At 52.7% G+C, this 23,425-nt stretch overlaps 1 protein-coding gene across 2 annotated transcripts in view; it reads right to left on the bottom strand.

The window, feature by feature from the left end:
- ITPK1 (inositol-tetrakisphosphate 1-kinase) overlaps positions 1-23,425 on the bottom strand; it is a 151,240-nt gene that overhangs the window by 96,138 nt on the left and 31,677 nt on the right. The window contains exons 2-3 of one of the 2 annotated variants that reach the window (XM_033108369.1): positions 19,146-19,226; positions 19,008-19,032 (exon numbers count right to left, since the gene is read on the bottom strand). In XM_033108369.1, the coding sequence (XP_032964260.1) occupies positions 19,008-19,032; positions 19,146-19,177 (57 nt within the window). In that variant the 5' untranslated portion in view covers positions 19,178-19,226. The remainder of the gene's footprint in view (positions 1-19,007; positions 19,033-19,145; positions 19,227-23,425) is intronic. The other variant, XM_033108368.1, reaches the window with a different exon arrangement.

Raw genomic sequence — 23,425 nt, 5'->3', positions numbered from 1 at the left:
CATTCTACAGAGAGCCCAAGGGTACATGTCACCAGAAACGGCACGCCCTCTGCCTCCGATGGCTTCTTTTTGCCTTTTGTTTATGTTTTATAAGCCTTTTATTGAGGTGTAACATGTGAAAAGAGGAAAAGCACGTACCACAAGTGAGCAACCTGATGAATATTCACAAACGAACACCCAAGGGCAAGACTGAGAAGAAAACTGTGCAGGACCCCAGCATTCTGTCATGTCCCCCGCAGTACCATCCCCAAAGGGACTGCCTTCCACCCCCAGAGCACAGCTTCACGGAAATGGGACCACATGTTAAGTGCTCTTCTGGGTCTCACTTCTTTGGCTAAGCAATACGTCCATGGGACTCGTGTGTTTTGCCCGTGGCAGCCATTGGTTCACTCTCGTCGCTGTACAGGATTCCATCGGGTGACTATAACACAACTTCGGAGGGATCCATTCTGGATGGACATTTGGATTGTTTCGATTTGGGGGCCATTACGAACACGGCTGCTTTGAATATTCTATGCCTACCTTTTGGTGGACACGAACACTCCTGTCTCTTGGGTACACATCAGGGGGTGAAGTGGTCTGCTTTAACCAAGGCATGTTCCCAAATCCCCTATTCATCTCCAGCCCCTCGCCCTGCTTTAGTTTCCTCCCTGTTGCTCTCCACCATCTCACTCACTCCATACACTTAACTGTTTTCTGTCCGTCACCCTTCTAGATGTGGATGCTCCCTGAGGGCAGGAGTCCCAGAGCAGACAGTCAGTGCAGACCTGCAGGCCAAGCGAGCTTCTGCATTCTCACCTGCACACCTCTCAGGATACCTCTCGGCGCTCCTCTCCACGGTCCCCTCCAGTCCCTTCCTCCACAGGTATCTTTCCAAAGCCCGAGGCCCCATCCTCATTCAGTCCCTAGCCCCAGCTGCCAGTCAGGCCTCAACTAGAGACTGACAGCCCCGGGCACTTCCTCTCATTCCAGGCTCCTAGGAAAAACCCAGCCTCAAGTCTTGGCCCTGAGAAGACCAGCTGACCGGAGTGGCAACTCTGAGTGCTGGTGGCAGGTCAAGCCCCCATGAAAAGGCAGGGCAGTCAGAGTACCCAGTGAGCTCAGTCAGGGGACAGAGCCGGGGATGGGGGTCACGCAGCCCCATGGGGCTGGGGCAAGTGAGGCCTCTGGGCCACAGGGGAGCTCTGGTGGAGCTGGACCTGACCCAGTCAGCGAAAGCAGAAGGCTTCAAGGAGGAGGTGACTCGGGAGCTGCCTCTTCTGATATGGCTATAGTTCCCCAGAGAGAAGGCTGGGGCGGGCAGTGCAAGCAGTCGGGCACGTGTGAAGCCAGGTTAGGGGTGATGCCCACCGTGGGCAGGGCACAAGGTAATGTGGAAGATGGAGTTAGATCACGGAGTAGGATGCTGTGGGGACAGAACCACCGACAAGGCCTCTGGGCTGCATCCTGAGGGCGCGGGAGCCTCAGGGGTCTCCCAGAGAGGCCACCCGATGGCAGTGGGTGGGCCTAGGACAGAAGGCACCTGCTGTCTTTTTGAATTGCAGGCTCCGACCCAGCAGGTCTGGGAGAGTACATGCACTTCCCACAGGTGCCCCCAGGTGCAGTCACTGCTGGTTCCCACACTCAAAGCAGCAAGGGAGTGTGGGAGCATTCAAGAAGAGAACGAAGCAGTGCATCCCTGAGGGAAAGTGACGAGCAGGGGTGAGGTAAAGCTGGAGTGGAATCCAGAGCCTTAAACAGCTCACCAAGGCCAGACCTTGGTGCAGCAGCCACAGTTCCACTTCACACCACCAGCCCATTCCAGAACCTTCCATAACACCTTGGAGCAGGGCCTCTCCTCCAAACCCTAGACCCCAGCACTGTCATGACAACAGCCAGCAAACACGGGAGCCCAGGCCTCAACACCATAAACAACCCTGACAGATTCAATAAATATAAACGTACTACAGCAATTTGTGGGGAATTTATGAGAAATTAAAAATTCAACTTGGACAATAAACAACCCATTTCAGAATTTGCCCCACTTAAAGTTAAATAAACCACATGCGAACATTTTTGGAGCATGACGTTGCAAGGCTACAAAACAAGGCTTGCCAGGAAGGCTTCCTGAGCCTCCGAAGCTGGGTGCTGCTGGCGAGAGCACATCCGCACGTCTGCTCACCTCACAAGGTGCTTCACAGTTTATAAAGGACCTACACCTATGTTCCCCTATCTGGCCCTCCCAGATGCCACCTGGGAGATGGTGGGGCAAGTACTGTCACCATTATGATGACACGTCTTGAAGTTGACTGAAGCTCAGGGACTTGCCCAAGGTCACACAGCTAGTAGAGGTCAGAGAAAGGATGTAAACCCAGATAGGTCAAACTCTAAAACCACCGTGCACATACAAGGCAGCCACGTGTATATTTGCTACATACATAAAAATTGCACCCAAATGAAGTATGATGTGAGGAGCTGGCTGAATTCTCTAGAAATCTGCCCTATTTAAAGAGCATGAAAGGGGCCTGTTTCAAACAGATCAGCAAATTCACACACACTCCCTCTCCCCCTCCCCGTCCCACTCCCTTTCTCCCTCGCTCCCCCTCTCTCCTTTTCTCTCCCTCTCCCTCTCCCTGCACCCCTTCCCCCCTCACTTGCCACCCAAGGGGGCAGGAGGGCTCAGATCCCTGACTCATCGCTGCAAACGTGGCAACTTCACCAGGCTATCTTCAAAATGAAAGAAATAAGGAAACAGAGATGGAGAGAACACGGGGGGCGGTGGGGGGGAAGGGGTTCCACCCCTGCTTTCTGAAGAGTCAGAGATCCACAGGAGGAAAGAGTGAGATGAAACCCTAGAGAATCCATCAGGGCCATCAGCTCATTTCACAAAGAAGAAACTAGAGCCAGGCCCAGATGCCCGGGGCTCCTGATGCCCAGACCTGGGGCCTCCAGGACCAGCAAGCTTGACGTAATGCCCTCCTCTCCTCCCATGAGTGTCACACAACTTGGGAACACCTGCAGATGCCCGCCTGGTCATTCTCCCCAGACCTGCAGGCTCCTTGACCCAAGTTTCCAGTTGAGTGACATGTTAACCATTTCTTGAGTGACAAACAGGTGGGGGTGATTCACCAGCTCTGGGCATGACGTGCCAGCAGGAGCCCTCCCTAGTTTCCAGGCGAGCAGCCCCCACTTTTGATGCAGCCCTAGGATTGTCTGTCTCCCTGAGACATGGGCACAACGATGGCTGGAGGTTTGGTCACCTTAGGGGACAGGAGAAGGCCTCCTGCCATGGGCCTACGTGAATGTCCAGTCATGACAAGAACGAAAGGACCAGCCCCAGTTGGGCCTCAGTCCTACGAGTATGTCAGTTCCCTCAAAGGATCAACCACAACCAACTAGATGACAAAAAATGAGTCCATGGCACGACGGCCACAGCGGCATCTGAAGGGCCAGACAGGAGAGCCAGAGCTGGGGGAAATGCTGGAGTCTGGGTAGGGACAGAGGACCCTGAGTTCCCCTCGCGACTGTTCCATCTCAGTGGGTACAGGACACAACACTGCTCTGTCCTGAGGTCCAGAGTCACAAAGTCGGAGGGAGAAGGGTGCTGGTGGCTTCCCGCTGAACCCCCACCGGCTCTCCACCCTGCTCTGCGCCGGGGAGGCTGGCCTGAGGACTGAAGCTCAGGGTTCTGGGCTTCTAGCTGCATTCGGCCCACAGGGGCCACCGGGATCGGAGGGCAAGAGGAGAGAGGGGCTCCTTCCTGCTTCAACAACATGCTTCGGGCAGCCCTGGGGCACGGCCCTGCCCCACTGGCCGAGGAGCAGTCACAGCCCCCCACAGCCAGGCTCTCGCTGCCTCTCCAGCCCTATCTGGTCGCTCGCTCTGCCCACACCTCTGCCAGCGGGCCCCACAGGAAGGTCACTTCATCAGAACCACCTGGGGGAGTTCTGCCCCCCACCAGGTCCCAGGCTGAGATGAAGAGGAACACGTCCAGGTCATGAAACATTACAGGATCAGAACATCAGGAACAAACTGGAGTGCGAGAGACAAGCGCAGAACCACCATGCAGAGCGGGCAGGGAGGACAGGCTGAAAGGGTCACAGGCTGGAACAGGAGGGTAGGAGCAGCATGGGGCGTAGTGGACCGAGCTTGGGAATGGGGGTGACTCTGTTTTGCTGCAAAGGCCCATGCAAAACATTGGAGGGCTGGATGCATGGCAGCCTCAGAAAACCCAGAGGGACAGTAGGTTTTTATGGGAAACCAGGGAGGTCTGGTTCACAGGGGGCGGGGTGGGAGGTGGTGAGGTTGGAGCAGAAAGAACCAAGCCATGGGGATCAAGAGCAAAGTGGTTGGTACTGGCTAACTCTGTGACCTTAGATATGTTGCTTAAGCAAGTGGCACATCTAAGCCTCAGTTCCCCCATCTGCAAAATGGGGAGAATAATAAATAGATCCTACCTCTCAGAGCTATTCTGAGAACTAGCAAGATAAAAATAAAAATATCCAAGAAAGATGGGGACACAGGCTCAGCAATGACAAAGAAATGATTCGAAGTCACGTGGTCAGGATTCTCTGGGACACTGACCCATATCCACACTGGAAAGTCTCCTCTAAAGCCCATTCCGCCAGGGAAGTGCTATAGGGATGGACTCAGGACTGCGCCCAACTCCCCCACTCCAAAAGGAAACCTGATGACGTGCAAGCCGGGGTTTGACATGCTTTGCAGAAACTAACTTTCCCGTCCTCGGTTCCCTGAATACAAACTGGCAGCCAGAGAAGAGGGACGGCTCCTAACACACCACCAGCAGCTACAGATTACTGAGTGTGAACTTTGTGACAGGCTTTGTCCTAAGTGCTGTGACACTCTGTCCTTAAAGGTAGGTGCCCTGACAACCCCCTTCCAGGCAAGGAGGCTGCGGCCCAGAAGGCAAATAAGTAGCCCACTGTCCTGCTGATGAACGGGCCGCCAGCACTTGTGTGGATAAGGATGGTCCTTTGGCCACTATGTGATGCTTGCCACTTCTGAGGGACGAGAAGTAGGGGGGTGGCAGCTCCCCAGCCCTGCAGGTGTCTGACGTAGTCTGAATTTCCCTTTGGCTGGCAAACCACACGTATGTGCAAGGAGCAAAGCACCTGAGAGCAGGAGGAGCCCCCACAGACGGGGCTGCAGGACCGCTGTGCGGATGGACCAGCCCAGGGAAGCAGCCTGCAGCCGGCAGGACTGGACCACCTGGGGACCAACCACCTGCTCACCCCTCCACACTCCCCCTCCCTTTCTTTCCCTGGGTCAGGAACACAGGCAGGGCAAAACCCCACGGGCCGGGCTGCAGCCAGGCCCCAGCCCCCACCACAATGGGCAGACGGAGGGGGTCTGGGGCCTGAGTGAGAAAGGAGAGGATAGGGGACACATGAGGGAGAAACAGATGCCACGAAAGTACGTGGATACATTCAAAAGTCCAGCAGGACAAACTCCAAAACGATGGTCCATTTCCACAGTTCCCTATGATGTTTGAGGTTTTTCTCCCTAAGTAGTACATATTAGTTTTATAAACTGCAAAAACAATAAATGTAATTTATCATTTATATAGCCTGAAGAAATCATCGCAGGTTTGCCCCACTGACATCAGGACCAGATGTTCAACACAACACTATTTATAATAGTGACAAACCAGAACATCACCACCATCCACCTGGAGAACTCAACAACTTCGGTCATAGAGGGCACGTGACGTAACCATTATGGAAAAAAGCCTGAGTAGAAAGTTTCACAAAAGGAGAAATGCTAATAATATGCTAAGTGTATTTGTGGGGAGCATATATTACAAAAGGATAACAGTTTTATTTAAAATCTATAAATACAGGTTCTATTTCTATGCACAGAGAAAAACTCAAAGGACATTGCTGAAATGTGCCTGCTGGTTATCTCTGGGCTGTGGGTAAACACACTTTGCTCCCAGCAATTACAGAGGAGGCTCTTCTGGAAAGTCATTTTCAAACTCCCTCAGGAGGGTCAGAGAATCACACAGGACTTGGGGGGAGCTCTGGCCAGCAGCCACGGCCCTTGTCGGCTATTTGCAGCAGCAAACGGGTCCATAAAGGCCCAGCTGGAGGGTCCCTGGGCTGTGCTGGAACAGACTAACTCACAGTCAAGGCCAAACCTGGCCCTGTCACACCTCAGGGTGTTTCATCTTCTCCCCATCAGGAGGTCATTGTCCCCAGCAGACAAATGAGGGCACTGAGGCCTCAGACAGCAAAGTCAGGGGGCGGAGGCCCGCAGCTGGCCAGGGGACACCCAGGTCTCTACTGAGTGAAAGCCTGGAACAGTCACCCTGGAATATCCAGTCAGCACACAACCTTATCAAGCCCTGGGCTTAGGGGAGAACCAGACCTCCCATTAATCAAGTTTCATAAACGTGTGCCCCACCCCCACTGGGTATGTACCCTCTCCTGTGCCAACTCCCCTCACCCCAGGCAGGCCACGCTCCTAGGCTGTTAGCTCAGTCCCAAAGGCACCCTTTCCCATTCAGGCTTTTGATGATCCTGTCAAAACACTGCAAAGAACTTATTGCTACTTGGCAGGGCCTGCAGCAAAAATATTGGCCTGGCAGGGAGAAAGGAGGGAGCCAAGGGCTGCTCCATGCCAGAAAACCCACCTCTCCCATCCGCCAATTAGACAAAGGGGTGGCCTTCAAAAGACCCCTCAAGTGACCTCAAGAGCGAAAACCAGGGAGCTGCTTAGAGGGCCCGAGCCCCTTCAGGGAGGCCTTCTCGTCCTCCCGTGCCTCACTTCATTTATCAATCTCGTCCCTATCTGGCAGATGAGACTCAGAGAGGTTTTGCCACTTGCTCGGGGTTGCACAGCCACAAAAAGGCCAGGTCACCACTCTCAGTCCAGGGAGGCAGCCAGCCTCCTGAGCAGAGACGGCACCGGCTTTGCCATCACACACTCTGGAATCCAATCCCACCTCTGCTTACTGCTCACTCACTGGGCGGCACAGGGCAAAGACGCCCACCAGCCTGAACCTCAGTGTTCACACCTGGTAAATGGGGCGCAGGCAAAGCACTAACAGGAGTTCCCTGGGCTGGTTCACAGAAGCCCAGCCCAAAGACACCAAAGCATTTTAGAACTGTCACATGGGCATTACAGAGCTCTGACGTGATCTTACTAGATGATTACTGCCGAGACAGTAATCTTAAGAACCCAGGAGCCCTGAATGCTACCCCAGGACACCTGACGAAAGCCTCCGCCCCCAATCCCATCAGACCGCTGAGCACCTCCCAAGTGGCTTCTGTGAAAGTGATGACTGAGCCCTGCTCCATGGCCAAGTTCCCGGGACACAGTGCAAGCTGGGATCTCCTTATAGGGTATGCTCTGAGGCCATTATAGGAAGTTCAAAAAGGAATACTCAAACTGCTGGTTGTGCTGAAAAACAGGCCTGCACGGAAGGAGAGCAACTGGGTCCCTGACAGGGCTGCCCCACCTGCCACTTAAACAAAATATCAGAGAACTTGGGAGAAAGACAGGAGTCTGCGGTGGCTCCACGGGAGTTCTCCAGGTGAGGGTGAAAGAGGAGAAAGACGGAACCACGTTTCAGCTCTGGGTTCATGAACGTCTGGAAAACCCATGAAATCTCAGCTGCACGCGGGACTCCCAGAGCCTCCCCAGCCGATGATGAGCTAGCATGCAGAGTTTAAGGGGAGCAGGGAAGCCCTCTGCGGCCAGCGTTGGGGGTCAGCACCCGTCAGAGCTGATGCTTCACCCCATTCTCATTGGACCCAGGGCGATCCAGAAAGAGGGAGGAGTAAATCAGCCTGTGGCCCCAAATGCACCAGCCAGGGCAAGCTCTGCTGTAATCCCAGCAGACTGCAAGCAGGCTGCACCCATGCATCCCTGCGTCCAGGAGAGGACCTCGGGCTGCCACCTCTAGGCGGGGACACCTGAGCGGGGACCTCGCTGGACCCAGCAGGCAAAGCAGCCATGTCAGCCCTGCTCCAAGCATACCAGAAGGATGGAATTTACGCTGCAGACAGTTCTGGCTTCTTTACTTTTTCTTTACTTGGGATAACCAATCAAACAAGAGAGATCCTTTCATTTTGGCTCCTGTATCCAGTCATCCAACCACACGACACCCTATTTAGATGCATGTAAACTGGTCCAATTCTAAGTCCGGAGCCTGAGTGTGCTGGACATAGCTAGCGATGGTCCAACACCCATTCCCCATCCTCCGCTTTAGCAACAGAACCCCGAGTTCATATGAGGTGACAGGGTGTCCAGCAAAAAGACCACACCTGCCAGCCTGCTGGCCACCAGGTGTTATTAGGTTGGTGCAAAAGTAACTGCGGTTTAAAAGGTTAGAAATAATTGCAAACACCGCAATTACTTTTGCACCAACCTAACAGAATGCTCGATTCTGATCAAGGCGATACAGGCAGCCTCTGGGAAGACCACCTGATGAGAACAGACTCAGGTGTGATGTGGGGGTGCCCTCCTGCCTCACTTCCTCCTACCTGGAACGGAAACACGATGGCTGAAGGGCAGCAGCCATCTTCAGCCAGGAGGTGACCTTGAGCCTAGAAGCCAGTGTGAAAGACGGCATGGCACAAACAGAGAAAAGGGTTCTGTACAACTTTATGGAGCCCCCACACCAGCCCCCAGGCTGCCTGCATCCAGCATCTCTGACACAGACAGAAATGGACTCATGTCTTATTTAGGCCACTGTCATTTCCAATCTGCTACGAGCAGCTGAACACAAAGCCTGATGGCTCCACTGTGAAGTGACAGGTGGGCAGGGTATTGGGAGAACAGGGGCTTGCCAGACAGTGGGGCTGGAGGTTGGGGTCCAGGAGAGGAACCCCCAAAATACAATGTCCTTGCATGAAAGACTCATGGCCGCCATACTTCTGCTTCTCTTCTAATTCTCCCTTTTCATCCAGGTCAAGACAAAGACTTCCTATTTGTGACACTGACAAGGTTCTTCAACGGTTTAAGAGGAAGATTCAATCCGCTCCATGTTTTTACTCCCTGTTCTGAGGACTTAAGAGTTCCTCTCTGTGGTGGCGATCTGATTTCCCCCCATGCACTGCCTGCCAGGAAACTCAGCAGTACCCGGTGCGCCTCACGGCCGCAGGCCTGTCAGTTAATTTTACATCCTCCTCTGTGCCTCAGCCTTGGTGTACTTCTTCTATCTTACTAACCTTTCCTTTGGGGAGGGAGCATAAAAAAGCCTTCAGAACACTAAAAGCCAGGAACATCCCGAGACTATGAAATTAACAAAAGCAACTCATTTGTCTCTTCTGAGAATAGTTAAAATGGCAAGTTAACCTAATAAATTTGCACTTCGTAAGAATAAGGAACTCTCCAGTTCATGTGTACTTTCTGACCTTTCAAAATGGTACTACACAATATATCAACCTGTTGCTCGGAAAAGAAAAAAAACCCGAGACCTCTCCCCCAGCCCGGCCTTCACACACTACCGAGGACAGAGTAAGACCCTCCACAATGTACAAATACTCTGTGATTCTATCTCCTCCATTCAAAGCCACCATCCGTCAGAACCGTCCCATTAAATGTTGACATCTCAATCTCAAAAGCACGAACAGGTTTTTAAACAGGTGTTAGAGAACGAAGAGAGGGGAAATGGTATGTCAGAATATGCATAGGGGGGAAAAATGGAGACGTTAACAGTGGTTACTTTTGAAACATGAGATGATGAGAAACTTTTCCGATTCCTATGTGTCTGTAATATTTTATTATTTTCCACTGGTTTCCAAAGATTTCTTGATAAGATACATCTAAAAAGCCAGAATGCACACGAAGCGGGCACAGCCCCCAGAAGCTGACATGGTCCACGGCCCTAAGGAGCTTATGGTGAAGGGGGAAAGCCCAGGACTAGGTGCACAGGGCACGTAAGGGCCCAGACGAGGGAGGGGAGCTCTGAGCAGGGTGTCCAGGCTTTGGGTGGCCATGAACTTGGTCAGACAGATCGGTAAGTGTCCACCAGATGGGACAGACAGGAAGAGGCTGTATGGAGTAGCAGGCTGGGGCTGCACAAGGTGCTCTGAGGACGTCCTTGCAGACGTGGCCTGCCTGGGCGCTCCGGAGCGGGAATCAACGGCCAAGGGTTTTGCGGACACCTCCAAGGACTGTGCCTTCACTTGGCACCCTGGGCACTGCGGCCAAGCTGTGACAAGATGGGGGCTGGTTTGAGAAAGAGGACTCTAGCACTTGGGCAGCAGACGGGCAGGGCCCAGACCAGGAAAGAGATCAAAACACCCCAAGCAAAGGAACACACGGAAGCACTGGTTTCGGAAATGATGCAAAACCAGCAGTGAGACATGGAGGTTAAGCGATGGGCCATGGAACCAGCGTGCTGGGCTGCAAGGCCAGCTCCGCCTGCTGCTACTGGCTGAGGGACTGGGGTGAGTTCTCTCTGACTCAGTTTCCTCATCTGTGAAGTGGGAATAATCGAAGTTTCTCTATTAAATCAAGCTAATAACAGAACTTCCCTGGATCACTGCGAGGATTAAATTAGTGCTTACAGAAGTTCCCAAACACAGGAAGGCCATGTACGCATTTCCTCTGATCATTTCCCCAACTGTCATGATGAGCACTCAAAGGAGGCTGCGATGTGAACAGCAACTCGGGACCCAGTCAAGTTACGTACATCCCGGCTCCCTAACAGCGACCCCGAGTCCCAGAGGCTGACAGGACAACAGCCAGGGCCTTGGGGACCTGGCCCCCTCACCCCCAGTGTTGTCCTTCACTCACCTCCCAGAGACCAGAAACTACCACAGTGCGGGCAGGGGGCAGATCCAGGAGGCCACGTCCCATACCTGGCAGGGCCCTGACTCACCCCTCGAATCCCACCCAGAAGTTAAGAACAAGCACAGAGACACACACTGAGACAGGTACAGGTGAACCGACAGAAAGATCTGCCTGGAAACCATCCAGTGGGGAACAGGGTCCCCATGAAACGACACTGACAACGTGCTCATGTACATCACTGGGGGGCACATGGGGACTCATCAAACTACGATCTCCAGTTTGGTGCGTCATGGGACTTTTTCCGTAATTGAAAGTTAAAAGAATAATAATAAATAGCCCTCTGGAACCGAACTGCCTAGATTCCAGTCTCAGCTCCTCCACTCATTAACTGTGCCACCTTGGGCAAGCTAACCTTTCTTTGTTTCAGTTTCCTCGTTTATAGTATGGGGACAACAGTACATACCCAACAGGGTTACTGTAAGGAATAAATGAATTAATGTATGCCAATCCTAGGACCTTGGCATGCGCAAAGGAATGTCAGCCGTTATAATGACGAGCCAGCACGGCCGCGTGATGGCTACACCATCATCCTCACAGGGGCATTCGCTGCTGCCAACGCTGCCTGTACCTCCCTGGGCACCCCCCCGCCCCCTGTGTCTTGCCCAGAACCAGGCATGGGGACGCTGCAGTAAACAACCACCAAGTCACTGGCCTGGGACACACTCATGTAGGCACTGCAGGTGGGGGTACAGAGACGGTCTACACGCCATGGGCGCCACCACCCACAGGATCCTGATGCCTCAGACCCAGTAACGCCACTTCTAGAAGTCAATCCAAACAGGGGACCTGAGATGGGAGCAAACACTGAGGTCCAAAGATGCCCAGGGCAGGGCTGTGTGCAACAGCAAGGCGGAAACCTCCTAGAACTTGAGGCTGCGGAGCGGAGAGAGGGTCCCAGATGCCAGGACACATGACGGTGGGAAAATAACACCGTCACTGTAATGGTCATTTTCAACGTGATTAAGGAGCACGAGCACATGGCTCATCCATCCCCAAAGCGCAGGTTGCAAAACTATGGACACGGAAAAGCCCAACTTGGAGTCACACAATATGTAACAAACAACATGTGTGTGGTACAGATAGACAATTTTGAGAGAAACATACCAAAAGAATTGTTTCCATGATTCTCTTTGGGTTTTCACTGTTCAAGCTTGTTTTCATTTTCTAAGATTTCAACAAGTAGCACATATGAGTTAATGAGGAAAGAATAACTGAGATTTTTCTGAACAACACAGACCCTCAGGGCCTGCTCTGTCCTACGTGGAACAGCTCGGTACTCAGTTCGCTCACCGAGCACTCACCAGGGCCACGTCCTACACCCCTCAGACATAAGAGAATTCTGGCAGCCTGCGCTTGGGGGGAGGGGTCTGCCGGGGAGCAGGAAAGGTGTGGTGGGCAAGGTGACATGTGGCTGGTCTAACAGCACACATGGAAACACGAGACCGAGGAGGGGGCTGGAGAGGGAGGTGCCAACTTCTTAGCCAAGGAGGCTTCTTGGTCTGTGGCACTGATTGAAGGCGCCCACGTCCATCCTGCTTTCCACAGCAAGCTGTGCACCCAGGTGGGCAGAGAACACGCTCCCGGGACTTCACATCAATCACCACCTTGCTCAGTCTCAGCCCCTGGACCTGAGCGAGCCCCAGGAGGTGGCCCCCAACCCAAATGACACCCACTGCTTGCACCAAAGCCTCTGCTACTCTAACATGTATCCTGCTTAATTGGGGGCCCAGATCCAGCAGCCATGGGTGGCATTCTCACCAGCTCCGGGGTGGTGGCAATGGCCATGGTGACACTGGCAGACCACTCTGGACTTCACCCCAGAACCACCTCAAAACAGGCGGCTACTTTCAAAGCAGACTCTTTGCTTCTGCTCATTCCATTTGCTTCTGTCCCTTTCTATCCCCTCCTATTTGCCCATGTTCCTCCTTCCATCTCTGTTTTCCTGTGACGTGCTTACTCGCTACATGCCAACGAGGCTGCTGAAATCACAGATGGAATCCCGAATCTGTGTGGAATGAACAGAACACGCCCAGGCACCCGGGGGCACAGGCGCCCAGCTTCCCTGGCAGCAGCGCTTTTTGCGTTGTTTTCAGGACTTGCTCAAGTTGACTCAGCGACTCAAAAGCTGGGGAAAGAACACCCAGAACTGAGAAGTGTGCCTCCCTCTGAAGGCACGCAGGACTGCACGGACGCCGGACACAGTTTCTATTTGCAACAGCAAGCCTAAAAACTCAAGAATAAAAATAAAACCGACAGAACTGAAACCATTCAGTAGACGTTGACAGCACTTAACGTCATCTTGTGAGCGTGTTCCCACGCTTGTCCTCCAAAATGTGACCTCTTTTAATAGCTACTATAAACATTTGGTATCAGCAGACCCTAATTTATATAACTCTTCCTCCTGCCCCATGTATTATTATAAAAAAATATGATGATGACCCTGCTTACACATAAATTTCTCTATTTGTTTGTTAAATATACCTAAGTAAATGACTGAGCATGAAAAGAATTTTCAATGTTTAAAAAAAAAAAAAGAAAGACTCTGCATTTCAAACTTTAAAAACTAAACTAAAATCTTAAAGAAAAAAAAGGGGGCGGGGATTAAGCTAAAATCCACAATAGTTAAAAACCAGAAAAAGGGTACTATGGGGTGGGGCACATCCTTTGCACTAGGCAACGATCTTTCCAAGCAACGCAGTTCCCCTATAGCTGTCTCTACTCCTGCCCATAAGCCGCACTATTCCTAACGAAGGATGAGGAAAAAGAAACGCATTCCTTGAGCTTCTATCAGATAGCTTAGATCCCATGGAGAGAGTGTGAGCCCATTTTAAAGATGAGGAAAGTGAGATCACACACAGTCAGAACACAGGCTATCCGAAGCTCACGCCCAGACCTCTGGGCTCCTTGGGGAGGTCAAACACACACAAGAACAGTCTACACCCCAACAGACCCCAGTGACCACATGGGGACATTTCGTGCAGAGTCAACTTCCCCATCCCGTGGCCTCCCTTCCTGGAGGTGCTGGTGCGCTGTCAGAGGTCAGAGTCACACATGGGTGCTCTTCAGGGAGGCCCTACACGCCCTACACATGAGGAGGTGGCAGGTGGTTGCCATGAGCTCTTTCAGCAACAAGGACGTCAGGACCCACCCCCCCCCCAAAAAAAAACACCAAGGCAACCAATATTCCCAAAGACCCTTATGCCTGGCTCCAGAGCACCCAGCAGAGGGAGCAGATGGAAGGAAGAATGTTCACAGGTGCGAAACTCTACCTGGACTTCATTTACCTGGAAATAAATTCCAGAGGGCACCAAGGTCAGTCAGCCAGGGCACCCTGGAGAGTGTGGGTGGCAAAGGGAACCCAGCTGAGGATTAATCATTTGACACCTTTAACTGCATAACTATTTTTGAACCATGTAAAAATACTACCTAAATAACATTCATTTTTTAAAGCTGAATGGAGAACTCAGCATCTGTAATCCTTGGAGAGAAGCATACTCAGCCACGTGACCCTTCCTCTGGCTCGAAAAGAGGAAGGCCGCTACTGAAGTTCCATTGCCTGCATTTGACACATCTATCTGAACCAGCTTTCTTTCCCGCCCCACTGCTCCGCCTGCTGCACCCCGAGTGTGGGAACTGGCCCCTCACTCTGCCTCACCCTCCACATTCACCCAGGCACCATTCCCTGGCTATCTGTCAGCTCAGCATTCCACTACTGCATTAACTCCAGCCAGACCCCACTAGGCTGTGGCCCCAGCCTCCCACCAGTAGACCCAGCTCCTTGCTCTCCAGTCCAGCCTCGTCTAAGAGCCTCCCCTGTGCCCTCCCAGTGGGACCTTACTTAACCCCTGGCCTCTAACTGGAGCGTGCACCTCTCCTGCACAGAAGCCTCCCAATGCCCCCTGGCCCCTCGAGTGGTCTGGCCCTGCTGCCCTCTCTGGCCTGGCCGCTTGCCAACTCCCTCATGGTCAAGGCCCCAGAGCTTCCAAGCCACTCGCGTTCACAGACCCCACTGCCCAGCCTCTGGGTTTTTCATCTGGCACACCCTGCGTGTGACGACATTCAAATACCTCACTTCCCCGTCCACGCCGGTACCCGCTTTATTCCCTACCAAGAGGCACCAAACTCCCCATGAGACCTCCCTCCCCCGCCCACTCCCCCCTCTAAGTGCTGGCCCCATGTCCTCACAGGCCCCGACCACAGCTCAGACAGGCCCTCCAGCCCTCGAGGGGTTGCCCATGAGCCCGGGGGCCGTCGTCGCCAACGCCAGATGCCTGGGACCCAGACCTCCAGAAGCCCCGGGCCCATGGCCTGCTCTCAGGCGTCTTTCTGTCTTTCTCGGTCTTTCCTTTTCTGCTTGATTGTCCGCCACCGGAGTCCCTGCCCTGAATGGTGTGTGAGAAAGGGAGCAAAGGCAGACAAAGAACTATCTTAAGCAAGCAACGACGCTGGAGAGACAGACCCCAGGCCGGGCCTGCTGCCCCCCTGCCCGCCTTGGCGAGCTGGGGGAACATTTGCTTCCTTGACCGCCTGAGAAACAGCGGCCTCTCCAAAGACCAGATTTCGTAATGTCTGAATTCCCAAGGAATTTGGAAGGAGGACAGTGAATCTATAATCAGCGACAGTACTTCTCACACTTACAGCTTGCTCATTTGCATTTTAAAATAAAACTCCAACCCCCTACCCCCCATGCTGTCATCTTCCTCTGCACTTTGAAAATACCTGGGAAAGACTCCCCAGAGAGCACGCTGGGGTAGGGGATGGGGGCGGGGGTGGGCAGGACAATAGGTATGTTGTTCTTTTGGGGTCTTCTTCCACCAAATTTACGGCTGCTCTAGAAAGGAACAACGGAGACCAGAGATGAGGAAACCGCCCAGGCCAGGCTTCCCTCATTAGCTCCCCCCACAGAGCCGGTCAGACTGGAAAATACTCCCAGGTGGTGCATCCAGAGCCCCAGGCCCAGCCCCCTACACCCCTAGATTGCAGATGACCCAAGTGGCCAAGGAACGTTTCCTCCTCCCAACAAAGGCTCACTGGGCAGAGGAGCAGTGGTGGCTGTGTCATGCTTGGCCTTGGTCATTTTAGCACCTAGCTGTTTCAGGGGCAGCAGCAGGAGGGCCTAGGGAGCAGGTCGAGCCTAAGTCCGGGCTGTGACTTTGGATCTGCCTCTCAGCCAGGCTCTGTCAGGTGGATGAGGCTCATTGCCACTAGCCATGTTCACCCTGTCCTCCTCCAGGAAGCCTTCCTGACTTACCAGGCTGGGTCAGGAACCTCCTCTGGGACCATGCCAGTGATCCCCACCCACCTTGGCCTAGGACTGCCAATTACAGATCTCAGAGCTGAAGGGACCTGACTTGGGCCTGTGTGAGTACCCAACATCTGTAGCCTGGTACATAGCAGGCACCCAGGAAAGACTGCTGAATGCTGCTGCAAAGAGAGCTCAGTTGGCCCAATCCACAGCTACCAGCTAGGAGGGGCCCTCACCTCAATGGCTGAGTGAGGCCAACTGTTAACACCTGGAACAATGCTAGAGTGGGGGGGCCCTGTGCAGCCAGCATCCTCATTACCATAATACGGAGGAGGACACTGAGGCAAAGAGCACCTGCAGACCATCACCACCATAACAGGTACCTATGCCCATCACTGCCATGACAGATAGCCCCTCACGGCACCTTGTCCCATGGCCCTTGCTCCACTGTGTCCTTAGCTCCAGCCTGAGCCCCAGAACTAAGCACAGAGCAGGACCTCCACTGCTCCTGCCCCTCCTGGCCTCGGCCTACCTGAGGCTTCTCATACTGCGTGACCAGAGAACGCTAAGTTTTCCTTATTATCAAGCATCCCTGTCATGCTGGGCGGCCTGCGAGGTCTCAGCTCCTGCTCCCCACAAAAGAACGCAGGACATGGTGAGGCCAAAAAGGAACACCCACGGAGCCATAGGTAGGGGAGTCATACCACGATAGTCTCGCCGGCGGCTGGGTTGGAGACACAGGAAGCAGGAGCCACACGATCTGCAACCCTCACTCCACCGCTTGCTATCTCAGCCACCATCTTCTTGCTAGGCCCCACTTGCTGCTAGCGTAGCCACAGCAGTTATATTAGTGGCCAATGGCTCACTGGTTACAGCTGACGGCCAACTAGCCACAGCTGATGGCCATCTACTACCCGAGTGAGCACCTCTCCATGTGAGGGCGAGAGCCTGGAAACTGCACTCCTGGCTCTGTCCCCACAACCCCTTAGCCTAACAAGCCCAGGTCAGGGAGGCCAGTCGGCCAGCAGACAAGCCCACTGCCAAGGCCTCCCTGGGTCTCAGCGGACACACAGGCCCCAGCTGGGCCCGAGAGCCAGGCGGCTGTCCCTCTCTGAGCTGGTACCTGCTTCACAGCCTGGTTTTGAAAAGTAAATGGGGTAATGTTCTAAAGCAGTGGCCTTCAAACCAAACCCCCAAAATAAATGTTTAAAACTATGTTTCTATTTGCACATTTTCAAGTTGACATCTAAAATTTCTCATCCTAAGTTTAAATACTTTAGAGGATGTAATTTCCAACATATTGTAAATATTAACATTTCAGAATAAAACTGTTACTGTTTCTCTTTTAAATGGATCCAGTGGAATCTAAATATCACAGCAATTTGAGATCCACCATCATCCATCTTAAAATTACTCCTCTTAAACACCTGGCGTGTTTGCAACGTTCCCTTTGCCTCCTCCAATTTCCAGTCCACATCATTCAGTGGTGTTTCTACTATCGCTGTGTTTTACGTTTAAAGGCCAAAAAAAAAAAAAAGGATATGTTTTAATTTGCTAATTTCATGTGGCCATAAAGCTCTAAGTGTCAAAAATTTCTTCTGGACAGATTTATTATCAGTTACCATTAGTACGTAATTGATCAATATGACAAAAATGTATTACAGAGATGTATAAGTAATAAGCATAAAAAAATTAAACCTTGTTAGAAATGCATCTCAGAAAAGATGAATGGGAATTTTTAAAAATTGTTTCATGCATCCACAAATGGATTTTACCTATTGCTAGAATAAGGCAGAGTTTATTATCAATTCTATCTCTCTCTTTCAATTTTTAATAGATGTAAGTGCTGAAATCACAGATTCAAATAAATAAGTAAGAAGGAATGGAAAGAGATTTACCAAAGCACATTCTCTGAATTCCTTCAGAGGTATTTGCCGAGAATTACAGTGATTTATTATAAAAAATCATGTTTAATGTTCTCTCAGCCGACAACTCAATCAGGTCCTCTTTCAGTTTCACTTGCAAGGGAAGAACTAGAAGTACCTCTCTTGCCCCAGGATCACAATGAGCAGCCACATGATGCCCAAGGCGGTTTTATGCCCTGCGTCACACACCTGCCTGGGGATAATGAGAGCGTGTGGTTCTTTCTATACATGACCAGCTTCCTGTGTGCCAGGCACTGTACCACCTGCATTACCTGAATTAACTCCTTTAGTCCTCACAGCCATCCCAGGGGACAGGCACTACTAGTAGTAGTAGTAGTAGTAGTAATAGTAGTAGTAGTAATAGTAGTATTCCCATTTTACAGACGGGAAGACTGAGGCACTGAGTGGTTAGGCAACTGGCCTGAGGTCACACAGCCAGTACGGTGAACCCAGGCGTCTTGTACTGCCTCTGTAGAGATGGGAGGGAGGGTCAATATGAAAGGGCTGCTGGGTCGGAGAGTTTACAAGCTCCTCTCCAGGTCAGCTATAGGAACAAGCACATGAGGAAAATGAGGGGCTACAAAACGGACTTCTTAAATGTGCTCCCACCACCACCATGGAGCAGTTACATACAAAAGCTTCTTTCAAGTAAATGCCATCAATGCTGGAACCCCAGAGTACCCAATAAATATGAAACACTCATACTGTTCCTATTGCCATTAAACAGCACCAGGAAGAGAAGTAACTCCCATGACAGGGACAAACACCGCAGATGTTACCTGCCCACCCTCATCCCCACCAAGAAGCCCCATCTCTCCCCCAGCCAGCTCTATCCACGGACAGAGCCCCAGCAACTCCACAAACCTGAGAGACCATCAGCCCCTGCCTGTGCCCTGCCAGGGAGGAAATCACAGAGAGTCCACAGGGAGACGTTAAAAACAAGAAGCACGAGAAGAGAAGCCAGGTGCCCAGGAGAGATGAATGCTAGAAGGCGCATGGGCCTGAAAGATGGGGAGGGCGTGGCCCGTACTCACCTGTACGACTTCTATCCCTCGCTTCCTGTGGAGGAAAACAAAGAAAACAAAGGTTACTCGGCAGTCAGGAAGCATCCTTCCAGAACATTCACTACAGCCAGCTGAAGGCAGAAGGGTAAGGAGAGCTGGTGGCTGCACCTCTCAGGCCATGGTCCCCAGAACTGCCTCATTCTCAAGGGGAAGGTCTATGAACTCTAAGCCAGTCCTCAAGGTCAGCTCCTGGGAAAAAAGGAGGGTTGGTTCCCCAGCGGGACTTGGCCAGAGTCCTACAGAGCCCCCAGCTTATTTCCCTCACAGCCAGCTGCGCTCCTCTCCAATCCCGGGGCCAGGCCTTTGTTGGTGCAGTACCGGCCTGGGCTGCTAAGACCCACCCCACCACCATGTTCACCACCAGCAGCTGGCTGCACACCTTGGCCAGGCCTTTCAGGTCTGCCCAGCCTGTCACACTCCAGCCTATCCACTCCCCTCCCCTCCCACCCCCCCCCCCCCCCCCCCCCCGTGCCGGAGGCCTTCAAACCCTTCGATCCTGCCCTGGCTGCTGGTCCACTCCTGGCCATCTCTGGCCCCCTCTAACACCTCTCCCACCCTGTGACTCTGGTTCAACCATCATGGCCCTCACCAGTATCCCCCAGGCCTGAGCCTGGTCTCCCTCTGTCTCCCCCACAATCCCATGGCCACTGTTTCCAACACTTGTGCCTGACTCACCCCAACCCCTTATAGAGCCTGGGTGGGACAAAGGCTCCCTGCCGACTCCTCCACCTGTGCCTCCCCCACCCACATTCCTTACTGCAAGGAGTTCTGGGCACAGGGCTGTGTGGCATCTCCAAGGCTTGGTCCCCACCTTCCACCCAGCCTTTAGGATCCCGCTCCGACAGAAGCGGCGCCCCCAGGAAGCCAGCCCTGACCCACCACGCCCTCCCCGCCAGAATGCTCATGGGGACTCAGGCCTGTGGCCATCGGAGCCTTTTGTTCTGGAATTCTGATGGGTTTTCACAGGAGGCAGAGTGCTAGGGGAGGCACTGCAGTATGGACTGCAGATGGCATGCCAACCGCCATGCCCGTATGCATTTTCCTGCAAGAAAGGCTGGGCATCCCACAGACCCTCAGGAGGCTATGGCCTGGAGTTCACTCGCCCGCACTCTGGCAGGGACTGTGGCAGATTCGATGACTCTGTGTGCTCCATGCCCAGCCATGGGGCTCGCCTGGCATACAGACACTCCCTAAACAGAAATGTGCAGGGCATAGCTCAGTTCGTGTGCCCAGGCTGGGCCAGCACCCGGAGCACAACAAATGCAACAGCCATGGCTCAGAGAACAGGTACCGTCACCTCACACGGCACAGTGAGGGGACTCCTACGGTACCAATTTTACATGTGTTGGTTTACTCATTCACCGTGTTTCCTGGCGCCTTCTGAGAGCCCGGAACAGAGTGGAACCTCACAAGGAGCCACTACATGAACCCACAAGACTGAGCAAAGAGCGCTGACCAGGTCACACTGCGGGGTGTGCCCAGCAGCCCGCCCCTCGACCCCCAGCACCTCCACAGAAGCCCCCGCCCTGCAGAACCCAATTTGAAAGTCAGGGTGGTTGATTCAGGGATCCTTGCCATCAAGCAGCTTCTCTGCAGCTCTGGAAGGAAGGGCGGCCAATCGCCATCGACTTCCATGATTTCATGAGGGAACAAACTGAACACAATGGCACGGCCCTGGGCCACCAGAGCCCCCGGCAGAGGGACAGACCGCCTCAAAAGCAGCCTGTGTCACACCGTCATCCGCTCACAACCCACATCATCTCCGAGCCCTGGGGACACCTCGGAGCCCCTTGCCTCATTCCTACGCTGTCCTAGCCCCACCTGAGCGTCGGTGGCAGTGAACTACCAAGGTCACTCGGCACCTAGTGACTACAACTAGCCAGGTTGGGCTCAGTGCCACTTCCTCATGCCGGCCGGCCCCTGCTCCTGGACGGAAACCTTCAACAGCTGACAGCGAGCCCCCAGCGGAGCCCCAGGTGATAAGACCGGGACCACACAACTGGACAGACGAGGACACTGAAGGAGACAGAGGGCATGTGTACGTGACCCACACCAGGTGCAGAGGGCGTCCACTGGGCGCCCAGGGCCTGAGCTCCCTGAGTTAATCCTCGCAGCTTTCCGATTATCCCTGTGTGGCTGTCATTCTCCTTGTGAAACCAAGGGCAGTCATTTCCACTCTGTCCACAGGTGACATCATTCCAGACAGCTCTCCCTCCCACAGTCCTAAAAACAAACAGCTCTCTAACTTTGAAAACAGATGGAACCAGAACATGAAAGAAACAAAGTAATCTTGAGGACAGACAGGCTGAAAGCCTTAAGTGGAGTTGAAGGGAACAGGATAAATTACAACTCTGGCAGAAAAGAGGGGGCTCAGCTCCCCGTTCAGTTCACATCAGGCCACACCTTGCACCAGACTCCCTCATGGTGTGGGGGCTCAGGCGCCCTGGGTGCCGCTGCCGGCTGCTGCCCTCCGCAGCCCCGAGGGAGGGGCGGTGAGGGCCCATTACTCGATGAGCAAGCTGAGGCCTGTGGACTCGAAGTGCGGGCCCTGGCACGAGAGGCCCCGAAACGGGCAAGCCTGGTCTCCGTACTCCAGGGCCATGGTGGAGCGGGGAAACGAGGAGGGGGCAGGTGGAAAAGCACGTTCCCTCTGGTGGTGGGATCGCATGCACACCGCCGCCGCCCGCTAAGGAAAACAAAATGTAAACCTGCCGGGCTCCCTTCCTCATCAGAACTTCTGCAGGCCGGAAGTACCCACAGCCTTCATTTCCCAAGCAGCAGGCTCCCCAAATCCAGCCATGAGCAGGATCACGAAGGGGAAGAGGGAGAGGGGGTGAGGGACGGAGGGAGGCAGGTGGGGAGAGAAGGAAGAGAAACCACAGAGCTAGTTGTCAAGTGATTAACTGTTCCTCCTGGAAACCCCAACTCCAGGACCAACCCGCCGCCCCCAGACATGCTCAAGTGTACAAAGTGCTTCAGGCCGTGTCTGGTAACTGCCACACTGTGTGACAGCAAACGTCACAGGAATACTATGCAACAGCTAAAAGGAATGAGGAAGTGCTCCAGGTATCCACCCGTGAGGTGTAAACTCTCTCTTAAGACACTGCTATGGGAGAATGCAAGGTATAAAAAAGCCCTGTGTGTTGCATAGTTACTTAGGTTAAAAACAACATCCAGGACCAGATGTGTGCACAACATCCAGTACACAGAAGGAATCTAATTAAAAAGTACCACAGAAAAATGGTCGCAGGGTGGCTTCGTGTCAAGGGCGAGTACGGCTGGGGGTGGGGTGAGACTTGCTTTTCAATGTGCACTCTCATGCATCTCCTGAATTTTGTGCCATGTGCCTCTAAAATAGTCTCAGAAAATAGAGGAACAAATTTTTTTTAATTATCTCTTAATTAATAGGTAAAACTCTAGTTGCCAGCATTCCCAAAAAGGAGCTGCCTGATAATGGCACGAATCAACTGATTGATGAAGTGAAGCAAAGAGCTCAGGATTTATCTAGAAATCTTCCAAATTCTCAAAGAGCAGTGGAAATAACACCCATTGCAGGGTCACTGGAATGTCGTGCCTGGGAACATGAATTCAGATTCCAAGCCCATTTAAAGACTCTAATACCTGGAAAACAGACGGGGAGGGAACACACTCCAGTGGTAAGCGTGCCTGCAGCAGTCAAGTGAATGTATGTGGCTTTTCTGCCCTTTGTATTTTCTTGTGTTTCCTAGTTTTCTACAATGAGCATAAAGATGTCAGCACCAAAATCACAGAAAAAGTAACAAAAGAAGTTAAACAATTAAAGAATTGTGTTAAAAGAATTGTATTAAAAACCTGCACCTGGAGAAGAATTTTACAGGCTCCAACACTCGTTTTCTTGATAAATATTGCATTAACAAGTTTTAGACAGAGGTCTACCCCACAACTCATAACTATAAACCTGTTTTTCCGAAAACTGGATAACTTTGTTAGGGAGGATCCATTTTGCAAAAAGACCCCCACCCCAAATCCGAGGATAGCACAGCCAAGGGGAAACTAAAATACTCATTTACAAAACAAACTATCTTTTCAGGAGAGAAGGAAGAACAATCCAAGAAGGCTTCAGGGCGGAGGCTGCATTTGCCACTTGAACAAAAACTGAAGGGAAACTAGAGACAGACATTGGGAAGAAGTTAAGGAGGAATAACATAAGGAGTACCTGCTTCCCAAAAGATAGGTCTGGGGGTGTGAGAGCATAAGACCCATGAAAGGGCAGGCGGGAGATGAAAACTAGACAGAAGATGTGAGCCCGTGCCAGAGGCCAGAATGTCACAGCTCAGCCTGGCCTCCACCCTGTGGGCCAGTGGGTCCCAAAGGCCAGGCCTGGTGGCTACAAATCACCACTGGAGCTT

Source organism: Rhinolophus ferrumequinum, chromosome 6, assembly GCF_004115265.2.
Source record: "Rhinolophus ferrumequinum isolate MPI-CBG mRhiFer1 chromosome 6, mRhiFer1_v1.p, whole genome shotgun sequence".
NCBI classification, from domain to species: Eukaryota; Metazoa; Chordata; class Mammalia; order Chiroptera; family Rhinolophidae; genus Rhinolophus; species Rhinolophus ferrumequinum.
This window is presented reverse-complemented; position numbering and strand designations above follow the sequence as displayed.